The sequence below is a fragment of the Athene noctua genome, chromosome 9, assembly GCF_965140245.1.
Source record: "Athene noctua chromosome 9, bAthNoc1.hap1.1, whole genome shotgun sequence".
NCBI lineage: Eukaryota > Metazoa > Chordata > Aves > Strigiformes > Strigidae > Athene > Athene noctua.
In genome coordinates this window covers 19,286,017-19,309,169 of record NC_134045.1, presented here as the reverse complement: position 1 = coordinate 19,309,169, position 23,153 = coordinate 19,286,017, and the positions used below count along the sequence as shown (strand labels likewise).

Genomic DNA, 23,153 nt, shown 5'->3' with positions numbered 1-23,153 from the left:
ACTGTCTGAGGGAGAGCCACTCGAGGCGCTTAGTCTGTCTGGCTAGTTTAACCGTCCGAGAAGGAAGGCTGCAGACAACTAGAAACTCCTTCACGGAGGCGTGAAGGAATCTGCTAGTGATGGGAAAGTGCAAGGAGGGAAACGCCACCCTCCAAAATGTCCCACTTTACACAAGTCTCAGAATATGATGGTAATACTATTTGTCACCAATAGCATGAGTTTGTTCTGAATTAGAGCTAGCCAATCACTTGCCTATGAATAGTAAAAGAAAATGTCCTCCTAAAAGAAAACCCCAAACTAGCCTTTTGCCTGTTAAGTACTTACAGAAAAGAGTCAGTCCCAGCTGGCTCATGCTTTTGTTATTCCTCCTAGTTTTGCTAGACACGAAAGGGTTAAGTTCATATTTTGAGGCAGTCAGATTAAAAAGAGGTAGCATGTTTAAAATTATCCACACATATTCTAAAGTGTCACTTTCAAAGAGATCAGCCTGTCTGAATCTAAAGATCTTCATCCTCAAGCCAAGTGAAAATGCAGTAGGTATGCTCAATTCAGCCAGACCAATCTTGTCTTGGAAGATTCCCACCTGCGACAGTGGCTGAGGGATGATACAAAATAAAAACTTTGTCATGGTGACAGCAGAACACTGCCAAAAGTTACCTGTGCTTAAAGCACAAATTTAGCTGCAGGTAACTTATCAGCACAAAGTTCTGAAATAGTGATTTATGTTTTGGCAAAACTTGGTGTTTATCTATGAAAGTTTAGATAAATCAGTGTATATTTAGGATCTACCATACTGGGAATCAAGAAGAAAAAAACTAAGATCATGGCATATGATTAGTAAGCGAGTGTAACAGCAATGAAATGGCCTGATCATTGTCCCGCAGGAATAGAGGTGAGCCTTGACCTGAACCTGGAAAGCAGCTAGCCCAGGAAGAGAAAATTCTCCTGTATAAATGATGCCGACATATTTATTTTTATGGGAGAGATCAGCAGTCCATTATTACTACTGTCAGTGAAAACATTATAATGACACACTTTCTATTTTCATTTGCTGCTTGTATCTATCTCCAACAGATCTCTGTTATTTTATGACAGAGAATTTGCTTATTAGTGTTTTGGAAAAAAAAATCTAAAATGTCCATTTTACCCTGCTTGACAGTTCAATGAACAAATTTAGTTCCTGCACAAGGAGTTTAAAAATAATTTCTCTTAAATAAGCAAAGACCGTAGTCTATGAAAATAAGCTCTTGTTTTATGTAAATGTCAAATAATTATTTTAGGAATGCAAATGCTTAGAACAAGATTGGCATTATTATTTTCATAGACAGTCTGATAAGAGGCAATTTAACAATAGTGATAGATGCTGAGGCTCCCATGAAGTTTAATGACAAGGCTGACTTAGAAAATTCTTGAGCATTATTTTGTTTTAAAACTCTGAAGATGCAACAGGCAGATTGATATGGCTTAGTAAAGTGCATTTCTGTTAACTTTGTTCCTACACATATGTAGAAGGGAGATGAATAAATTAATTGGGGGAGTTTCTTGAAAAGTTATCTTTTAATTTTGTTCTTTTTTGACTTTTTGGAGGAAATAAAATGTAAAATCACTTTACTTTACATCTTACTATTCCAATGTCTGAAAACTTTGGATCACAAACTAATAATTCTGCTTTCCATGCCATTGGCAAATCTCGTGATCTGACATTCCTCATGTCTTGAGAAAATTAGTATGGAAACTTTATATCCTCCTCCTTTAAAAACATCAAAATTATTAACTGGTTTGATATTAACCTGGTCAAAATATGCCCTATGAAAACAGAGCTTACTTTCTTTCCTTCTGTAGTTTGATGCCCTGTGTCTCCTTGGCTTTTCTGCAAGCAGAAAGTATTCTTGCTAATTTATCAAAGTAGTGCTTGCCTGCAAGATTTACAATAAATATAAGGGCATTGTTACTGGCAATGAAATACACAAATTATTAAGGCAGGTCATAGGAATACAGTTTACAGAGGTTGTAAGTTGAGAGCTTAGTTTATACCCAGACCTATATTTCTCATTTATGTATTCCTTTTCAGTTACCTGTCACAGATTCCCAACATGTTTGTTTTTGAAAGCAAGTACCACAGAAAAATAAAAAGGGCCAAATACGTACATTTTACCTTCCCATTATGTTCATAGCTACAGTATCATGAAACTAAGCATTAAAAGTTCTGTATCATAATACTATCTCTTTAAAGATATAATATTATATCTTTAAAAAAGATCCAGTGGGGGAAAAGCAAGCATTAACATCACCCTAGAATTAGCCGCACTGACCATCGGGCTCTGATGACATATTCTTACAACAATGTGTCAGGTGTGTATACACATATGAGAATTATGCATATACATTGATTGCAGAACAGATACGTCAGCAAAAGCATTTTCATAGTTTGTGCTTCAGTTAAGACATCGGCATAGGACACAAACCTATGTTCTGAATCCATTATTTTGCTGCAATATGTTTAAGTTAAATGTATAATCTAAAATAAAGTGCTAATGCTAATAATAAATTATATTGTCATATGGGATCCTGTCAGCAGCGCTTACAATTACAAATTAATCAAGAAGAAATCTTGACTGAAATTTAGGACCCATATACCCGAACAGGGTGACATTCCTGGCTCCCAATGACTTAGGTGTACGGATACGTCACAATAGTTTTGTGTATCTGAACAATCCATATTCATGTCTATGGCAGTATTTGAGTATATTTGTTCATATATATCAAACAGGACTACTTTCACGCAACACTACCCATGTAATTAATCATTTATGGTACTGAAACATAATATCACTCAGCGTTAAGAACATCTGGGTTGAGTTTACAATTTACGTCTACAGTAGCAAAACTTAATTTTTCCTGTCTTAATATAACTAACTAAATATAAGGTTTTGGGTTTTTTTAAAATTTTTTAACATTTACCCTATATACCCTGTACAAATGTACTCATGTATCTCTTAAAAATCTATACTACTGTATTCACTGAAAAAAAATGCACTTTTGAAAACTAAAACAAATGGAGCTTCAGCAGAAATTAAATTTTCTTTCAAGAAGTCTGTAATTTAAATATCCAATGTGTTTTACTTCTTACTGAAGCATATAGTTTCCATTGCACATGCTGTTAAAATTAATTATAAAACCAACAGAACTAAAAATCAGTATGCACAAACACTTACTGGTTTCAGTAGCTACAATAGTTATGTTGTGCCACATATTTGTTTCTCTGTCCAGTGGCGTTGCCAAAGTTATTTTCCCATCTTCTGCGTTAATGTTGAACTGTCTCTCAAGGTCAGTATGCCGATCAATGGAAAACCTACAAAACAGACATCCCTGTAATCTACTTAATGAAGTTGGTGTAATCCATACAATCACAAGACAATCTAGGGAGCCCTCAGAGAGCTGCAGTTTTATAGCCAAATGGATTGAGAAGCTCAATAGCATAATAATTTATAAGACAAAATGACAAACTGAGACTAAAAAAACTTAATAATTATTGCCCAAGGAGTAATTAGCTGCATACCCACTGTGAAGGTCATAAAATGCCCTCAGGTTCAATGGGTAACATCTTTGAAAAACGGTGCTGATCAAGAGTTAATTACACAATCCATCACATTTATTAGACAGTTTCTATGGTATTTCACAGTAACCGATGATAATTTCAACAGTAATGTATTAAGCACACAAAAATGGTGGGCTTCATGGTTATTTTAAAAAGGGCTGAATAATATTATTTTACCAATAAATTTCAGATTAATGAAGCATGAACTATTCACCAAGCATATTATTTGGTTATGGTTCAAGCAGTTCCACAGGCAGAATGCAGTTAGTGAATCACCATTTTCTTATAAAACACTCCAAACACTGAAGGACTGATTGTTTCATGGATTGACATCACAGATTTTTAACAAAACAAGTTTCATCTGACAGGTAGTCAGAGTTTGCAAATGTGAACGTCCAGGTAAATTATGCAGCCTAAACAGAGCCAGCTTGACAACAAGAGCGAGCTGCAGTAGATTGCTTCAATGGTGCATTAAGCAGGACGATGATTTAAAGCTCAGACCTGGATCCCCAGGAAGCTTTTATCTTTGCCCAGTTTCACAGAGTTATTTCATTAATGTACAAGTCGCCAAAAGAAACTAAATCACAAAATTAAGCCTTCCATTTTTTTTGACAGGACAGGTACGAAATGAGAGTTTAGAGATAAACTATTGATATGGTTCAACAAAAATTGACTTCAAGGGGGTTTACTGAATCCTAATTGTGGATTTATATAAAAGCCTTTTAAGCCTTTGTATCTATGTATTACAGAACCTAACAGCATGCACTGACAATTTTTACATCTGTTCTGCATTATATCTAGGCACAATAGCTGAGTTAGGATACAGTATCAGACTGGATTACATTATCTACTGGTCAGAAAAGTGACTCAGACTGTCAGTTTCTCATTACATTTCTACTTTTTGCAAATATGCTGTTAAAAGAATAAAAGCATATTTTGCTACAGCAACAATGGCACAGTTATCTGAAAATCAGTTACTCCATTCTGTTTTATGCTTTATCATAAGCAATTTCCAAAAAAAGTTCTGATATGGAAGTTCCTTTATATGCTACAATAAACATATTCTGATGAACTCAGACTAATTCCAGCAAAATACAATTGATTTTGATAGACATTGTATTAGGATCCAATTTCAAAGTTCAGGATTATGGCATTCATCTTTTTTTTATTACCGTGTCAGATATTTTCATATTTACAATGAAAGACACATTGCAATTAGATTGCTTCTGCAATGCATTCAGTAAGATACAATTCACTTCCAAAAAATTAGTTCTAAATTGTGAAAATTTATCAAAATCTTAAAGTTGAAATGTTTAAAGACTCTATTACTAAAGATCAAGGCTAGCATGATCACACTCATAATGTACTTAACGACTTAAGAGTGATAACCCCTGTTTAACTAGGAAACGGGATTTGTTAGACATTTTTCTGTTTTTAAACCTCGAGAAGAACTCAGTTTAGTCACTTAAAAATGAGTAGTTTCGTTATAAATTTTAGCAGAAAAAATACAAAGTAAAATTCCAAATATATGTGCCTAAAGCTAGGCACATGCATCTATATTTGGACATTTAAGTAAACTGATTTTCTAGTGAGCTTCACATACTCAGTTCTCAAAGGTTTAATGGGAATTGTACTATCCTCAGCATTTCTGAAAATCAGGTCACTTGTGTGAAAGAATAAAGCTGTAGGTGCCTAACTTCAGGCAATCGTTTTTGAAATGTATCTTAACCTTATTTTGATGTCTCTCTAGTTCCAATTAAAGTATTAGAAGTAAAATTTTGGTACAAGTGAAGTTAGCAAAAAATATCTTACAGACTTTCACAGGTTTAAGATTTCACTCAAGAAAATACAAGACAGCCAGCCATTAAGATAACTTTTTAAAAAATGTCAGCACTTAAAAAACTATCTTTTAATTCTTGATGTTTATGTAATGATGCAGAAAGAACTCTTCAGCTATCAAACATCTGAAGTCCATAAATGAAATAAAATATGAAATGCTTATGTGCTATTTAATGTTCAGTTGACCTGAGCTTGACATAAAGTCCATTGAGATAAGACAGTTTTTCTCTAATGATCAATTCTTTTTTCAATTCCATTCACAGTCTTCCTGCAGTATGTTTTTGAAGTTTTAAAACCGGGAGCGTAACATCTGTGAGTTTATTATGTTGCATTTAATCTCATCCCAACAGTATTTACTCACAATGCAAACCCAGAATTCAAAATGAAACATTTTTAACAGAAGTTGCATGGCTTTACGTAACTACAAAGAGGTAAAACTCTCTCCTGATTATAATTTGATAAATATTTGGTACAAAAATAAAAACTAAAATCTGCAATGTCATAAACCTGGAAAAATTAATAGTACGTTTGCATTTTCCTTTTCATGTTAATGGTATTGTAACTCTTTTTAATGGGAATGCATTGTCAGATCCATAAGCTATACATAAAACATACATTTCTCTAAAAATGAGAAAATAATATCTGGGGAAATAATATCTTTTAAATTTGCAATAAAGCCAGCACAGGTTGTTGGGAAGTTTTGGTTAGTTCATGGGTCTGCTATGGCTATCATAGGAGCAAGCCCATAGTGGATTAACAGAAGACTTAAAATGATTCCCAGTCCTGTTCCTGCACTATTCCTGTTAATGACTTAATTTGATCTATCCCTTATTTGCACCAATGTAAATAAGAGCAGAAATCCTTTTTTTCTGCACCTGCTGAGATATGAATCACAGTACTGATACCTCATCAGTGGTAAATCACCATTGTTTATTAATGCCAGGCAGATCGGACATGCTACTTAATGACAGATAAACAGCTGTACCATTAGGGAGGCAGAAAATATCCTATCTAGGTTTTTAAGGCCTGCTGTGAATTAAGAAAGTGATCAACTGCTGCCAAAGATGAAATCTCTGGTGATATGGATGTGGAAAAGCTGCCACAGTGAAGCTTATCGCTCCACAGAGAAAGACACTGAAGGGCAGTGATTTATAGGAGGGCAGATAGAGTATAGGAAGAAAGATTATTACTCGTGCTTTTTTCTATGCGCTTGGATCATGCTTTAGACAAGATAATTTACTGCAGATAAACAGACCATAGTTATAAAATAACAACAAAATCATCAAATAAATACTACTAGAATCAATGGATTTGTATGCGAATAGATAATGATCTTACAAGGCTAATTACGGTGTAAGCCAGAAAGCACCATCCTGACTAAATAAACTACAGCAAAACTTTACAACTAACTTAGCTGAATTCCCTGCATCCCTTTCCCAAAAGAGATGCATGCAGTCTCAATGTGGTAAGATGTGAGTCACTGATGCAGGCTTCTGCAATGGCTAGGCTAGAATGAAACAAACTACTGACCGTGTTTACAATTATTAGTCAAATTTATAAATCCTTTTCACCATCAAGCTTAAAAGTGAGCTAAGGCCCTTAAACAACATGCACAGCAGAATAGCAAATAAAGATAAAAGAGAAATTTTGCTGCTTATTTTAAAAATACTGGGTTATGAAAGATATAATTAGATTAACCTAACAACCGATATGAAGAGATAGTTCATATTCATTGGAGAAGTGGATAATGAAAGCATAATTCAGCTGAATATCACATTATCACTTAGCCATTTAAAGATGCCTTTGCTTATTCACAATTAGGGCTCAACAACAGTAATGAGAAAAGTCCCATATGACACATGCATCCTCTAATTCCATCCATCAAAAGGTGACTAAATTTCTTTGGCTGACAGAGAGATTCCAGACTAACAACCACTGCCAAAACTCCACTTGACACAAGACTTTGCTAAATGACCCTCTTCAGGTATTTCCATAAGGTGGGCACATTCAGAACCCATCATACACCTCTTTGTATAAATCTAGGATACGCTTCACACCTTTTAGGATCAAGTGATGGAAAGATCAGAGAATATGGTTCATCTCTTCCAAGCAAGCATAAAAAACCAAAGGACAAATTAGGTAAAACTTTTTTTTTTTTTTTTTTTTTTAAAAAAAAAGAAACGTAGGAGAAGTGTTTTCTATAATAATTTTTCTAAATTCTTTAATGTTTTGTCTCATGACTCAGTTATCAGACTATTTCCCTGTTCAGAGATATTCACGTTTTATTTCCTTTATGGCACTGCAATACTTTGAGTTTACTGAGTCTTTGTGTAGCAGACTAATGTGCAGCAGATGCGGTATTGGTAGCACAGAAGGTGATTCATATTTTTGTTTGTGTTTTGGGGTTTTTATAACAAATGTACACAAAAGCTCTGTCTAACCACAATATTGATAAAACAGATATTTATTGAAAAATATCATTTGCTTGAAATGCAGTTGGTTGTTGTCTCCTAAAATTCTGTTTTAAAGAAAAAAAACTACATTAAAAAATGGCCAGGCAATGTTAACACAGTCCATTACTTTTCAAACAGAATGTTCTAATTCTGTTTTTCAAATTTTTAACTTATGTTTAATATTGTTGAAAGCATATCATAGAATATATACATAAATTTACATCCTATACACGATACAATAACAGAATAAACACTTGAAATGCACAATAAAAATGAAACATTCTAATCCAACAAAACAATACTTCCACATATTTTTGTTAGAACCTGCCATGTTCCAATTTTGTTCCAAATTGGAATAAAAGTAACTGCATACCTGCTCCCTACTTGTCTCTGATGTATATTTTTGCTCCCACAATAGTAGATTTACTAACTTGAAATATCTTTTTTTGCCTTATTTTTCATGCAAAAAATACAGAAAAGGAATTCAGTCTTTCCAGATCTATCCGAGATAAAGCCAAATTAATCAGGTGAGCAAGCAAGAAAAAAAAAGTTGCATAGAAAATCAAACTCTGTGTATTCCTTCATTAGCTATCAAGCCAATACTGTAGAAAAATCAAATCTTAAAAAGTACTGCAAATAATACTTTTAAAGAAGATATAAATCATACTAATTAATAACATTTTTGTTTAAATGTGATTAATTTTGGCCAATTCTGTTTCATGTATATCAGCTGTTTCTTTATTAATTTATAAGTAATAACATTCTAATTCAGTTTGCACATATGTAATTAATTTTTTGCTTTTAGAAGTTTGAAAATATTTTGATCTGTAAAATAACAAAAAAATGAAAATGAAGTAAATATTTTACTCAGTTCATTTTTTTCAGCCTTGGACAGAATAGAGGCTCAATTTTAGGACATAGGTAGGCTTGTAGCTGGTCTAAATCATTAGGAGTTTAGGGCAGGACTAGAGAAGAATTCCAGGGAAACAGAACAAGACTGCAAAAATAGCCAAGGTAAAACTGAAGCAGAGTTGAAGCCAGGCTCAGATGAGGAACAAAGGGGACACGATCAAGAGGCAGAGGAGCACAGGACCAAGCCAAGAGCAAAGCAGAACAGGGTAGAGGGAAGGAACTAAGGTTAAATTGAAAGAGAAATTACTATCGAGCTGCAATAAAGGGAAGAAAGCCAACTTGCTGTGACCATGGCTGGTTTCACACATCTTTCAGAAGACCCTGTCTTTGTAGCTGCAGTGCAAGCCCTTTTTCATAGATGCCACTGGAGAGCAGTAACAAAATTAGGGATGGAGCCACTGCTTAAACTGTGATAGATCAAACTCTGTGCATCCTATATTACTTTTTTTTTTTTTTTTTTCTGTTTACATAATATTTTTCTAACCTAGATAACTAGCCTACTATCTTTGATCATCCTGAGAGCTTCTCTAGTAAGAAAATTAATTTGCTGCCTATTAACACTGTCTGGGTTGTGTGTTGCAGTAGAAAATACATTAATCAATTAGTCTGTATAGAAATCTGTGATAGTTAATGTTTCGCTACATTTAGGTGGTTTTGAAAGGATGATTTAGAAATGAGAGACTCCATCATACTCTCCAACATCTTCATACACAAGTTCTAATACATCCAAACACATTGGAAATTCTGAATTCCTAACTCTGAAAAATACTAAAATATGACGTGCAACATCTAGGCCCCCTAAATAAAAGTTTCAAGTTTGGCTCCATGACAAACCTGATGTAAACATGATGATTAGAAAATGGTTTTTAAGTGAGATTACAGTTAGCATCATCCTCACAATGGTGAAGACTGCTTGCGTAGGTTGAATTCCCTAAGGCAGTAACATACAGTGATGATTGTAATTAAATAGACTCTCTTCAAATATACCTTTACTATGAATTTGATGTTTTGGTGTTTGTTTTCATAATGCTTTTGGCAAGCAGTACCATATATAGCAAAATGTGTTTTGGTAACACTTGCACCATACCATACTAGCCATTACAAAGGGGGAGGGGAAGACATGTGCTCATCAAAATGAGGCAGAAAACGCTGATCTGATGAAACTGGAATAACAGATTTTGTTCAAGTTAGATCAGAAAGGGATAATATTGTAAACCAAAGTTGCAAAAGTCATATTGGCATAATAATCTCTGATTTTCTCTCTTTAAACCACGAATGGGTTTAGCCAAAGGAATACAAAATATATTTTGACAACCTCACAACTACATGGAACAAACTCAGTATCGTTAGTGCAGACACTAGTGGGTTACTTACAATAACTGCAGAGATACACACTGATGATTCAACCCTACCTGACCTTATGCTCCCTATTTCTTATTTTCATGGCATAACTATTGTTTTGTAAGATTACTCATGTGGCAAGAAGCCTTTTTGTGATTTGAAAACTATCTAAACGGATAAATGTAACATCATAAAACAAATCCTATACAAGTATTTTTATAGAAATAAAATGGCATGAGAGCCATGTCATACAATGTATAGGAAAACAGACTTAGCATTCTGCCAGTAGTTTTTTCAAAAAGAACTTCAAAGTAGCATTACCTTATAGGACTGGAAGACACGTCAGGGTCATGGGCAGTCACCTGACCAATCACAGAGTTAATAGCAGCATTTTCATGCACTTCCAGTAAGTAAGTAGGTGATGAAAAGACTGGTGGCTCATCAGCATCCTCTACTACAATTTTTACTGTTGCTGTATCCTTGAATGGTCCTCCACTGATGAAGCGAGGATCAATATGAATGTTGGCTGCTTCTACCTTCAGAGTATAGGATTTTTTGGTCTCAAAGTCCAGGGGCTGTTAAGAACGACAAAGATAAATGTCTTTTACTAATGGCCACAGAGAAAGAACAACTGAATATAATGCTGATGGATGAAATTTATGTGCATTTAAGCACATTCAGTGTGTTTTAATGCAATCACTTCCCACTCCCAGAAATCTAACCTGCAAATTTTCTAGGCATATATTGATATCTGTTTACTAACCAGCCTCAGAGAAAACAAGACTTTGCTTTCTCGCTTTTCACAAGAAATTTACCAAAATATTGTCTCTCATGAATTAAACCACTACAATTACATATCAGATAAATATTACAAATTTGTTGGTGATGACATGACTTGCATACTAATCATGCACTTAATCAGTGCTTTGTTAGTTGGAGATAAGAAAAAAAAATTATACTAGCTCCACAAAGAATAAATATTTTATTACTTCCAGAACAATATGAGAACTTTCAATTATTATTTGTTGGACATGAGTGGCATTATGTGGAAAAATGTAGAGCTAATCATATAAGAAAGTAGTTCAACATTATCGCACTTCAGGTAACTCTGCATTTCTGTTTATAAGGGTAAACGAGGTAGACATCTCTTAGGAATTTCTTAAAACTGTAGCAATTGCTCTTTCTGTACCTTTTTTTTTTTTTTTCAGATACAGAAACATGAAACCGATTGCTTTATTCTATCAATATACCTGCCATATCACCACTGTTTTTACTATTTTACAGTTCCATATTAAAACGTAAAAGATGAAAACACAGTGGAGTTAAAGGAATGAAATACCAAATAAAAAACAAATCTGTGACATTTCTGAATATTAGAATTTTTCATTATAGGAGATTCAAGTTTGTGTCTTGAAGCACATCAGTATATTCACTATATAATTCTCTCGTGTCTCACAATGATTCAAATTTCAAAGATGCAAATTGCCAAGCATTGGAAAGATATTAAGATTTGCATTACAATGTCCCATGGATAAAAAGAAAAGGACATAGAAACTCTGAATCTGCAATGCAAATACCAGCAACAACACAAATAGGAACCTTCAGGAAGTCTGTCAAAGCCTTCAATATGTATACTTCCAAATTTTGTTGATTTTTCTCAGGTATGAATCAAACTCTAATGGGATTTGCTCTTTCTCACAAATTCTAGTAAACATGAGAAAACCTTGCTTCTTTAGCAGCTCTTAAATTAGTAAGCTTTTGTAATTATGAATGGTGATTTATAAATCAGCATATTCACAATTTGCCAATCATAGCTCCTGTATCATTTTTTAAATTGCTTTTCATATGCTTTACAGAAACGACAGCACCCCAATACATTTAAGTCATGCTTAATCAGAATATCATATTGAAAATTTACTCTGCATTGTGTAAAACCCATGAATTTATGCTGGAGAAAATCTGTTGGTGAGCAGCACCCTCCATACATCATCTACTGTAGTAGAACCAAAATGATTAGTGCTGTCAAAATGAATGTATGAAACAACATTATGTTAGAGAATCAGTTATGAAATAAAGCCAAGGGAACTGGGGCAAAAGGCTAATTGCCTTAGTTTCCAAAAGAGGCCACAGCATACAATAAATAACACTAAGGAAGACCAGGGATATATATCATAATTTTCTCTTTAGGAAAACAGATCTACATTTAGATAAATATATATCATTTTATTATACATCTACAGTGCTGACCTACTCACCAAGAAACAAAAAAATACAAACTTTTACAGCTACTCTGCCTGACCTCTTTAATTACAGGTACAAGTTGAATATTAATTACCTGTAGTCACTGGATTCTTCCTTTTTTCATTGGAATGTCATGTTTTGCATTTATTTTAAAAAAAACAAAACCCAAAAAACCCCACGCTAAGACTGATTTAGAGTGGTCTATACTACATATTTTAAAACTTCTATGCCAGTGTTATGAGTTATATTCATATCCTTTTTTGGAAAACAGCACGAGAATCAGCTCTCTTCTCCTTCCCCAGAAAATAATGAAAATTATATCTGCAAGTAATGTTCCATTGACTTTACTCGCCAAGTTTTGTTATACATATGCTGTCTCTCCCCATATTTCTGTATATAATTGGGTGGTCCATCTGTTGTGTACATGCAAATAGCTCATCTTGCATACATCAAGGCTGATGATAGCATAGAAAAGGTAACAGACTTGTAGCCTTCTTTGGAGCCCAGATTTGGTACTTCTCATGTGAAATAGTACTGATCTCCTTGATAAGGTTCACTGAATTGTGATTCATTGAGCAAAGAGAGTTCAACATGAGAGAAGGTGGAAGACTAAGCCTCTCACACATTAGGTAATTTAAATAATGTACTATCTTTTTTTTTTCTTTTTTTTCTCTGAACAGTATTTGACCAGTTATACAGCAAATCAAATAATAGAGAAAAGGTATCTGATGAATACTCAGACAAGACTTTATGGAAGTTTACACTAGCAACAAAGTGGATTCTAATCTACTCCTTTGGAACCAAGGAAGCAAAACCTTGACCACGTGGAAGCCCAGATAAGATTAACACGTTCCCAGCACTGAAAATCCAGTTGTCACCTAAATGGCGATTTTGAGGGACGTAGCTAATACATCCCTTTTTTATCACTTCACTGGCTTGACACCTCATCCATAGATAAAAGAATTCTTGGAAATCCAGCATCTTCTCACAAAGTCTGACTGGGTAGTTGTATGTACAATAAACATTTATTTTAACAGAGATATCATTTACCTTTCTCACTCTAATAATGCCGTCCTGAGTTTGGGCATCTGTAGTAATTTCAAATATATCCATTCCATCTCCTTCAATAATATCATAGGATGATTTAGCATTTTCTCCAATATCCAGGTCGTTTGCTTTCACCCTTCCTATTGGTTCACCAAGAGCAACATCTTCCATTACTGAGAAGTGATACAGACCTTACAAATAAGAGGAAAAGACTAAACATTACACCTGATTCCAGTATCTCTTGTGTGCTCTTAATTTGTTATACTTTCCCAATGCAAACTCTTGAGATGTGTAACTAAAACAAACCACACAAGTTACTTAAAGTAGCAAAACATGTTTCTTATATAGTAATATTCAGTTTACTGTAGGTGAATGTTCTTTTCATTACAGTAGTACGCTGCTTCTTCCTTGCAGGGATCCTTAGTGTTGGCAAACATAAATATTGAGGTACTTTCAACACTGAAAGTATGCATCATTCTCTACTGCAGACACTGATGAACTTATTTACAGACATAGTTAGAATTCAACTATGAAACTTTGGCTTTTACTCTGTAGAAAACTAGTCTAATACCTTAAAGATGCTTTATTCAATTTCAGATTTTTATTACTTTTTTGACCCTTTTAATTTGATTTTGTTTGTATAACATCTTCGACCTCCTTCTGTGATAAGAAACTAATTAAGAAACATCAAGGAAACTCCCAAAATTTATGTTTTAAAAGAAAAAATAACTTTTCATAGCAATCAATACTGTATTGGCTGTAGGGTTAGACTAAAATTCACTAGGAAGTGCTATTCAAATCGTTAGCATTTTTATTTTTTGTAATACTTGCTTCAAACCTTCTGACCTAAGAAGCATGAAAAATCTACTTAGAACTTGTAATAATTATTTTAGGTAAGCATTTTATTAAGAGTAAAACTCAAAATACCCATTTTACTATTGTATATCCCAGTTCTTAACAGTGCTCTGAGAAACAGAAGACACATGCATGCTTTACATCAAAAATTCCTTATGAAGTGCTTATTTTTTTACCTCTTGGTAATTTACACTTATTGCAGCTATGGTTAATAAGTGATCTGATCAACTGCAGTGCTACTTAGTAGATAAAATAGTCAAAACAAATTCAAGGTTAGCAAATGAGACCATTAAACCAGTTTTTGACAAAGGGTTCTGGACTTGTTCTTTTCTGTCCTCAGAGTTGTTCTAAGCCAACATGCAGTTTTTACTGTTATGTGCAGGTAGTAGTTTTCTTAAAACAAAATGTTCTGGAATTGCTGCTTTAAGTGTTTGTAGGCCGACTGCAGTAGCAACAGTTGAAAGCAGGAGGGAAACTGTGAGGAATTCACAAATACATATATTAGCTGTACTTATAGTCTGTCCCAAAGTGAAATATTTTTTTTCTTTCATGTTTCTAGGCTGAATTATTAAGAGATAATTTGGAGATCATCAAGATTCCTAATAATATTCATAATGGCTCACAAACAATGAGCAGCCAAAGCAATCAAGTGCCTCAGGAGACTAAATTGTGTGTTCATAATTTATACTGCTGTCCACACTTTGTGGTCTGAATCTCCAGACACAGTTGATTGCATTTTTAAGTTGGTATTTTTCTCTCAGATTTATTAAGATAGTTTACAAACTGTTGTAAAAAAAAATTATTATGATGCAGATGACTCTTTTACACAAATCGCTCTCAAGAATAATGAATTGTCCTGTCAAGATGTCATAGTGCAGAGCTGACCAAAAATCCACATTACGCATCTTTGAAAACCCTTGGTTATCACAGCTGTGCACAGTTCTTCTCAGTAAAATCCTATGGTAAACTGCCAGCTTTAAAACTTCTGACTTATAAAATGCCTCTAAAATTATTTCAAAGAGATCATAGAAGTAGTGAAAGTTCATCTTTTTCATTTCTAAAACCCAGGAGGTTAACACTCTTTGAAATCAAACCATAAATATACATTTCTGTCCTGCCTGGAAACAATAAACCGATAAAACGCACTGCTTTCTGAGTTCATTACAATTTATTGTGAAAGCAGCATGTATTACATCTTATGAATTTCTATTTCATTCTGGTTAGGCTCTATTGTAAGTTTGATCCTTTCTTATTTTCCTTTCCAGGCAAACACAAACCGTGCTTCAACAGTGTAAAAAAATATTAAAGACTTGATCAGCTCTTGTATAAGGCCAGAGTCATGACTAATCTGTAATGCTAGGCAGTATGCTATGAATACTTAGTTTTAAAAGGCAGAATTTGTAATAACATTCAGTTACAATATTTACTATGGCTCATCCTCATTAAATGCAATATATACATAATACAAAGTTATAGTACATGCAGGTTTTTTTCTAATGAAGTTGCATAATGATCAGTGTTATAGCAAGGTGGTTATTCCTAGATGGTAGCTTGAATTGTGCACTGGAACGCACTAGCTCTAACAGCTTAAAAGACAGCAACTCGCTCTTTGTTGAAGGAAAATGAATCTACATTTTCCATAGAGAAAATATATTTCCAGAATCTGTGATGCAGCGTTCTTCATGCTAACCAGTTAGTGTGTGACTGTAACCAAACTACAGGAGAACAGAGAGGAGTAGGCGGCCCAGGGAAGTACAGCTCCATCTCCGTATGCATTCACTCCTGTGCTTCTTGTGAGACCTCCAGCCAATGTACCAATTAGTACCAGTTGTGTGGCTGGTTTTCTGATCAGCTTTTTTCATACCGGCAGGCAAAGGCTTTTTGAGACAGAAAGTGCTGATACAAATATAAAAGCCAGGTAAGCTGGAAAAAGTAGATCTCTAATCACTGAGTTAGAGCTACAGTACATTGCAGGTATAAAAGAAACAGCCCTCTGCATTCTGGTGATATGGTTCAGCCATAGATGTTTACATTATTAGAGAAATTGTCATCATATGTTGGAAAACACTACTACACAAGTGCAAGCAATGCAATGTGATACGAAGTAAAAAATTTATGCATTTCTTATTTTACGAGAGAAAATCTTTTCTCATGCACAGAGTGCTTATCTGTTAAAAAACACTAAGAGGGGTTAATAATATATATATATTTTTCAAATAAGCTTTTACCTCAGCTTATTTATATTTTCTCTCTCTGTGCATTTTCTAGACTATAGGACAGTATTTATCACATGCTGAGTATGAGGACAAACCCATTTCACTCTGTGTCTTCAGAACAGGGCAGAAGTGGACTCCAAGTCATACATATTTGGAAAAGAATTAATTTTACATTGGGTGCATCAGTGCCTTCTTAGAAAAACATGCTTCTGTTACAGTAAAAATGATACAAAGTCTAGAAGTGAACATTCTCCAACTCCAAAACGGACTCCTAATACCTTACAACTTTATTTTTTCAGAACAAGCTGGCTAAAAAGGTAAGTTTCTAATAGTGCATTAGATTGCACCTGTTCCAAATAAAATCGATCCAGTCATTATGCTCTTCCCTCTTCTTTTTTCTTTTTGTCTTCATCTTTGAAATAGACTACAAAGCTTGTAGAGAATCTCAGCAGGAAGCCAAATCATTTTAACCTAGCCCAGCAAGATATCCATTGGAACCACAGTTGTAAATATGGATTTTGAATTAAAGATCAACAATTATCTCGACTTAGACTTATTTTCTTTATTTTCTTCACTATTACCTAATTAGTCAAACCTTTATTTCTTTTATCAGTTATATATGTCTTTTACTGGTGGTGTCACTTGTCTACATGAGATGGAAGCACACCTAACAGCAACTAAAGCTATCGCTTTGAAACAACTGTAGTGAAAGCAAATAAATATATGAAAAAAAAAGCCCCCAAGCCCTTTTGTGTGGCTATAAGAGGGGTAAAAAGACAGAGAGCTGTGTACACTGTTGTGGATGTAATTCCCTCCTTCCTAAGCTCTTAATCAGGCAAAGGACTATTAATCTTTCTCTAGTGGCAGCTACATATTTTTAAATTACATTACAAACCCAGATAATATCATGATAAAAAAAAAGCTCTTGATTAAAAAAAAAAAAAAAGCACACTGTATTACTTTCTTATATAGGAGAACACATAACACATAATGGCACTTACTCTGTGCAAACTTAGGAGGATTGTCATTAACATCAGTGAGTGTAATTGTCACCGTTGTAGTTCCAGAGAGTCCACCCATATGTCCTCCCATGTCCTTTGCTTGGATGACCACAAAGTATTCTTCTTTGGCTTCTCTGTCCATGTTGGGAAGAGCTGTTTTAATTATAGCTACAATAATGGGGGGGGAAAAAGTCAGGTACAGACCCAAATTCAGTTTTGCAGCTGTTTTTATGGATACATGTAAATGTTGGTATAAAAATTGAACTGCTAAAGGTCCAGTTAAATCGCCTATCAGTACCAAGGATAAAGAGAAATTAGAGATTTTCAGAAAAGGGTATTAGAGGCCACCTACCTTGATTTAATTGAAAGTGAAATGAAATTGTTGTCCAAAACCCAAGAATTAATCACACCTGCATTATATATTAATTTTTACCTTTTTTTCCTGATAATTTTTTTGGTTTCTGTCCTACATCCCACAGAAATCCATCATTTCCCCAAAGAATTCACAAACAGAAGACAACTACATAGTAAGTTTAATCTGTAAACACTGTTAACCATATCTGTTAGATTGTTTAAAATATTTTAAAACAAAAACCATTATTTAATCTACTCTTGTATATAATGCAGGCTACAGTTGTTCCCTTAAATCCTAAACTGAGTGCCTAAACTTGTAGAGAATGACAGCATGTCTTTCAGCATAGGCACCAGTACTGCAAACTCCTAAAGCCACTGCATTGTCCCTACTCTAGGAGGGTCACTTGTTAGACAATGATCTCTGTAAATTGCTATCACCTACTTTATTAGATTAGAAGATTTAAAGATAGAGAAGTAAAATGATCTGTAGTATATCAAAATATAGTATGTAGTATATCAAAATATAAAATGTCAGTGAGCTAGCAGGAAGGTATCTGCAAGGGACAGTCCAGGTAAATATAGGGCCAGATCCACTTCAAACTCCTACATATTTCATGGACATCTACAAAAGAAATAAGAAAATCTATTTTTCTTTCCAAAACTTCTCCACCTGTAATGTGCTATTATATTCACAACATTCAGTATGGAAAGTTCAATGCTAAATGTTTAATGGTAAATTTAAATGGTGTTCATCACAGTCTAGTAATGTCCATCATAATAAAAAGGTAAGAATCAACTAAAGAAGTCCCATTAAACCTAGGAAAAACAACTCTAAATGTAAATAGAAATATGGCGCTTTTTTTCTTTTAATCCTGTTTTTGAATTCTATTTAAAAAAAAAAATAAATCATTTGTCTGTGAAAAGAGAGCACAAAGTTCAAGTTACTGAATCATCTTAGTGGTTAAGTGAAGTGTAAGACTGCCGAGGGGAATTGAATCCACCATTGCAGTGGTTCTACAGTGCTTGAGGGTTCTTATGAGGCATTAAGAAGAGTGTCTCTTTTCATGGGCCTGTACTTACAGAGCTGAAGGACACAGTTTATGGGCAGACATTGACAGTAACTCACCAAGTCTTTGGAAGTCATTCAAGAAAGAAGGTAGGAATTCTACATTGTGCTGTATATTTGTTAAGATTTGCATGTTGAATAGAGTGTACAAGTTCACACCCTGGACCATACATACCTGTTGCTGGGCCTGATCATGCATTTCATTAGCTCTCACACTGTATTTTTTTTAATCTGTTCTTTGTTAAGTATTGTCAGGAGATTTTAGACATCAGTCAATAGTTATTGCAATCTGTTAGTTTTGATTTCTCTATTAGGACTAGCATAGCTGTGGAGACTTCAGATAGTTTGGTTTTTTTTTTCCACATGGGATAGTTTCTATTAAATAAACTTCTTAGAAATGACACTGGCTGAAATGCTGAGATTATCTATTCATGTATCTATGGTAAACAAAGAAATATTCTTGGTCTTTATCATTAATAGAGATGCATTTTAGTAAACTTTAGAATCGATTTATCTTTAATATAGTAATACTAAGAATCTGATAAGACCTTCTTTTCTTGGCTGAGTACAGGACCAAGCTAAGAGCAAGGTGGTGTAAGGCATTTCGAATTAAGCAATATGCTTGCTACATAAACCACCGATACCATAACAGTCTTGCTACATATTTGTAAATGATTTCCATAAAATATTTTGGGTTGTTACCTTACATATTTTATAAATATAATTCTAGATGAAAATGAAACCTCTATCTTATGTCTGCAACTGCCAAGCCAGAGTGATTTCTTGTTCTCAAGGAACTCGATACATAATCAGTGATTTTTCATTCCCACATGTGGTAAGTGGAGTTAGAAGCAGCGAGGGCAGCTGCACTGCAGTTAAAGGTGAGTTCGGAGCAGTGTGGAAACAAGGCAGGCAGGAGCAGCGACCTCACCAAGGAGCCTGACTGCAGAGTGGCAAGTCAGGGTCCCACTCAGATCCAGAGACAGTGGCCACGCTGAGCCACAGCCTGACAGTCACCCAACGAGACCATAGCAACAAGCCAGGCTGGGAAACCCAGCTGTGGGTCTGGATCTAGGTCAGAACTGAGAAAATACAGGACCCGGTGCAGATGTAGCACAGTCGGGGGCCAGCAGTAGAGCCTCAGCTCCCAAGGAAAAGGAGAGCAGCCCTGCATGAAGCTTCCTTCACAACAGCCCCTATCAGCAAAGGAGCCGACCTTGGACGCAGCCAGCTACACTTCTAAACTTAACCAGCTAAACTCCTTGAAGAAGGTTGTGCTCCGGACCCTGACAAATACAATCTAATACACTTCTTGCAAAACCAGTGGAGCAGCCCTGAAGTAAAACATTCATGTAATTTAACTATTCTGTACCATCTATAGGAGACAACATGTTATTTTGCAAAACACTGAAGAATACGCTTCTGTTGATTTTTTTGAATGAAGACAAGGGAACAGTAAAGCCCAGAAGATAATAATAAACATTTATCAGATGTGATAGGTGCAGAATACATTCAGGAAAGGAGTATGACCTCCATCGCAGCCTGGGTAAGGAGAGTAAATGATATTTATTTCTAAAAGCATTTGACAGTTGTGACTGGTTCGGACTGATTGGTTTACTATTTAGGAATAATAATGATGCATTCCACAAAACATTCTATTGTTATAAATTAGATGACTCACAACAAGAATGCTAATGCAAATTTAGGGTATCCGAATTTGGTCCACATTAATTTTTTTTACTAATAGAGCAGATCCAAAGATCAGTGAAACCTTACTTCAATGGGTTTTGTATTAAGCCTACCATAAATTTTTTCTCCATTATTATTTTTAGGCAGTTTCCCTTGTTGTTGTTGTTTTTTAAACATAATTTATGTAGTTAAGTCTAGCTTACAGATGACTTATACAAGATGCCACATTTTGTAATCTGCAGTTTCCTTTGAGACAAGTTAATTATTTCAAGAAATTGATGATTTTTCCTAGACGTGTATTTGAACTTGTCTCTTAATGTATGGAACAGTTTAGCCCTTGTCTATGGTTTGAAAGATATCAGGAAGATTAAATACCTTAAAAAGTACCTAAATCAGAATTAGTTTCTGACTTTTAAGACATAAAACTTAGGGTTTTCTTTCTGTGTAATGATACTAACACAACCTGTTATTTTAGTAGTTTTATACATATTTCTATCTGCTGTCTCATCCCATAAACCATTTGCCAGAAGCTGAGTCAAAAACAAAAATCAAGCTTCAATCTGAAACACAGTAAAAAAGCTAAAAAGTTTACTGCTTTAATTACAAGAGGAACTGAATTTAAACATCAAATATATCCAGATGACATAGGCTGATTGTTACCATCAGTATTTCTGTATTCAGAAGCTACAGAATAGAGGTCAGCAAGAGAAAATTCTCAGTATCTCTTATGAGGCAAATTAATATACACAAAAAGGCTCCATCCTCACCTAAGTAATGTGATCAAGACAAAGAGAGTTATGCATAGAGAATTTCAAGGATATTTATTTGTTCTTTTGTTTTTTTCACCAGTTCTCAGGCTGGGTTCACAGGAAGTACTGAAACTTTTAATCTATTTTTAGAAAACAATTCAGTCCCACCAAATACCAATATGCATACAGCACACAGAACATTAACTCATTGAGCATTCAACCTGCTCTACTTCAATTCAATGCAGAAACAACTCGAGAATAAAAACATAATCATTTTCAGCAAGCTATGATGGATGAAAATGATATGTGCCAAACAGGAGAGTAGTTTAAAAGCGAAGGATGAGAATTACCATAAACTAATGTAAGGCAAGTAGACGTCTGTTGGAAGACTGTATTCAGAACTGTTATCAATGGTTTACTGTCAAAGCGGATAGATGGATGAAGTGGTTCATAGGATTTGTTCTGCTTCTAGCATCATTCAATATCTCCTGAATGATGGAAGACAGTAAGAAATTATGAAGCCTTCCAGATGACACAAAGTTGAGAGCAAGTACTGGAAGAACAGGAGTAGAGTTCAAAACCATTTTGACAAATTGGATAGTCTAAAAAAGCAGGATGCAACTCAATTTGGCAAGCAAGATGTATTTTGTGTGGGTGAAACAATTAACTTCACAATTACAATAGAGCAGATGACTCACAAGACAGAAAAGAATGTGGAGTCAAAATGAGCTGAATATGAGTCAACAGCATTTTACAGATAAAAATGCTCAAACATTTCCTGGTATATTAGCCAGTGTGTTATATGCAAGAACTGTGGAATAATCCTTCCTGTTCACTCATACTGGTAAGACTGCAGCTGGAACAGTGTGTCTAGTTTTGAAAAAAAATCGGTTTATATAGTTAGGGAAGTATGAGGAAACACTTTACAGCCAAAAAATTACTGTGAGCTACTCTCCTTTTCCTCTGGGGATAAGAGAAGAAAAGATGGGCCTAAAATATAAACCACAAAATGAGTTTAAATTGCAGCAAGAGAGACTTCAGTTAAACATTAGGGGAACACTTTCTAACAGAGAAGGTAAGTACTGAGAGAAAAGCCTGCCTGTAGAATTTGAAGTATTACCATTACCTGAAAGTTTTTAAGAACCTATCAGAGTAACATCTGTCAAGAATGAGAAGCGATAAGCCTGATCCTTTTTCTGGGGCAAGGGTGCTCACTGCATTCTCACTTGAGGTCCCTTCCCTCCATATTGTCTATGTGCTATAAAATATATTGCAAACCTTAGTCCTGTGAAAACATTCAACGGACGTGCAGCACAACCACTGACCAGATACCTGCATCATAACTTGGCTACAGATCCTCTGACTAAAGCTGGAAACATCAGTAAGTGGGTTGGAAGGTAAAGAAATCAGGAAGTAATCTATTTCTTCAAAGAATGAAAACACCCCTAACATTGGAAGTACCTTTTTTTTTTTTCTTTTTGGCTGAGTTGCTTTTCCTAAACAGCTATTGGTGTCACACTGCTCAATAGCAAATAAAACAGCTGCAGAATGGGATTTACTTTTACAGTGGTCCTAAATGCACACACTGAGCAATTTGCACAATCTGCCTCACAACTTGAATCGGTTAAAATGCACCCCTGTGGACTACTTTCAAAAACCTATTTGGAAGAATATACACTGTCTCACACTGAAAAAGATGAAGGGAAAAGAAGCAATGTGTCAGAGGCTACAGCTGATGAAAAGAAAGAAAAGAAGCAAAAGGAACAATAGAAATAAGGATCTTGTTTTCACT

General features: G+C 34.7%; 1 protein-coding gene across 2 annotated transcripts in view; it reads right to left on the bottom strand.

The window, feature by feature from the left end:
• Positions 1–23,153, bottom strand: part of CDH8 (cadherin 8) — a 151,493-nt gene that overhangs the window by 50,175 nt on the left and 78,165 nt on the right. For both annotated transcript variants that reach the window (XM_074912950.1, XM_074912951.1), the window contains exons 6-9: positions 17,504–17,671; positions 13,435–13,622; positions 10,465–10,718; positions 3,216–3,352 (exon numbers count right to left, since the gene is read on the bottom strand). In XM_074912950.1, coding sequence (XP_074769051.1) covers positions 3,216–3,352; positions 10,465–10,718; positions 13,435–13,622; positions 17,504–17,671 — 747 coding nt within the window. The remainder of the gene's footprint in view (positions 1–3,215; positions 3,353–10,464; positions 10,719–13,434; positions 13,623–17,503; positions 17,672–23,153) is intronic.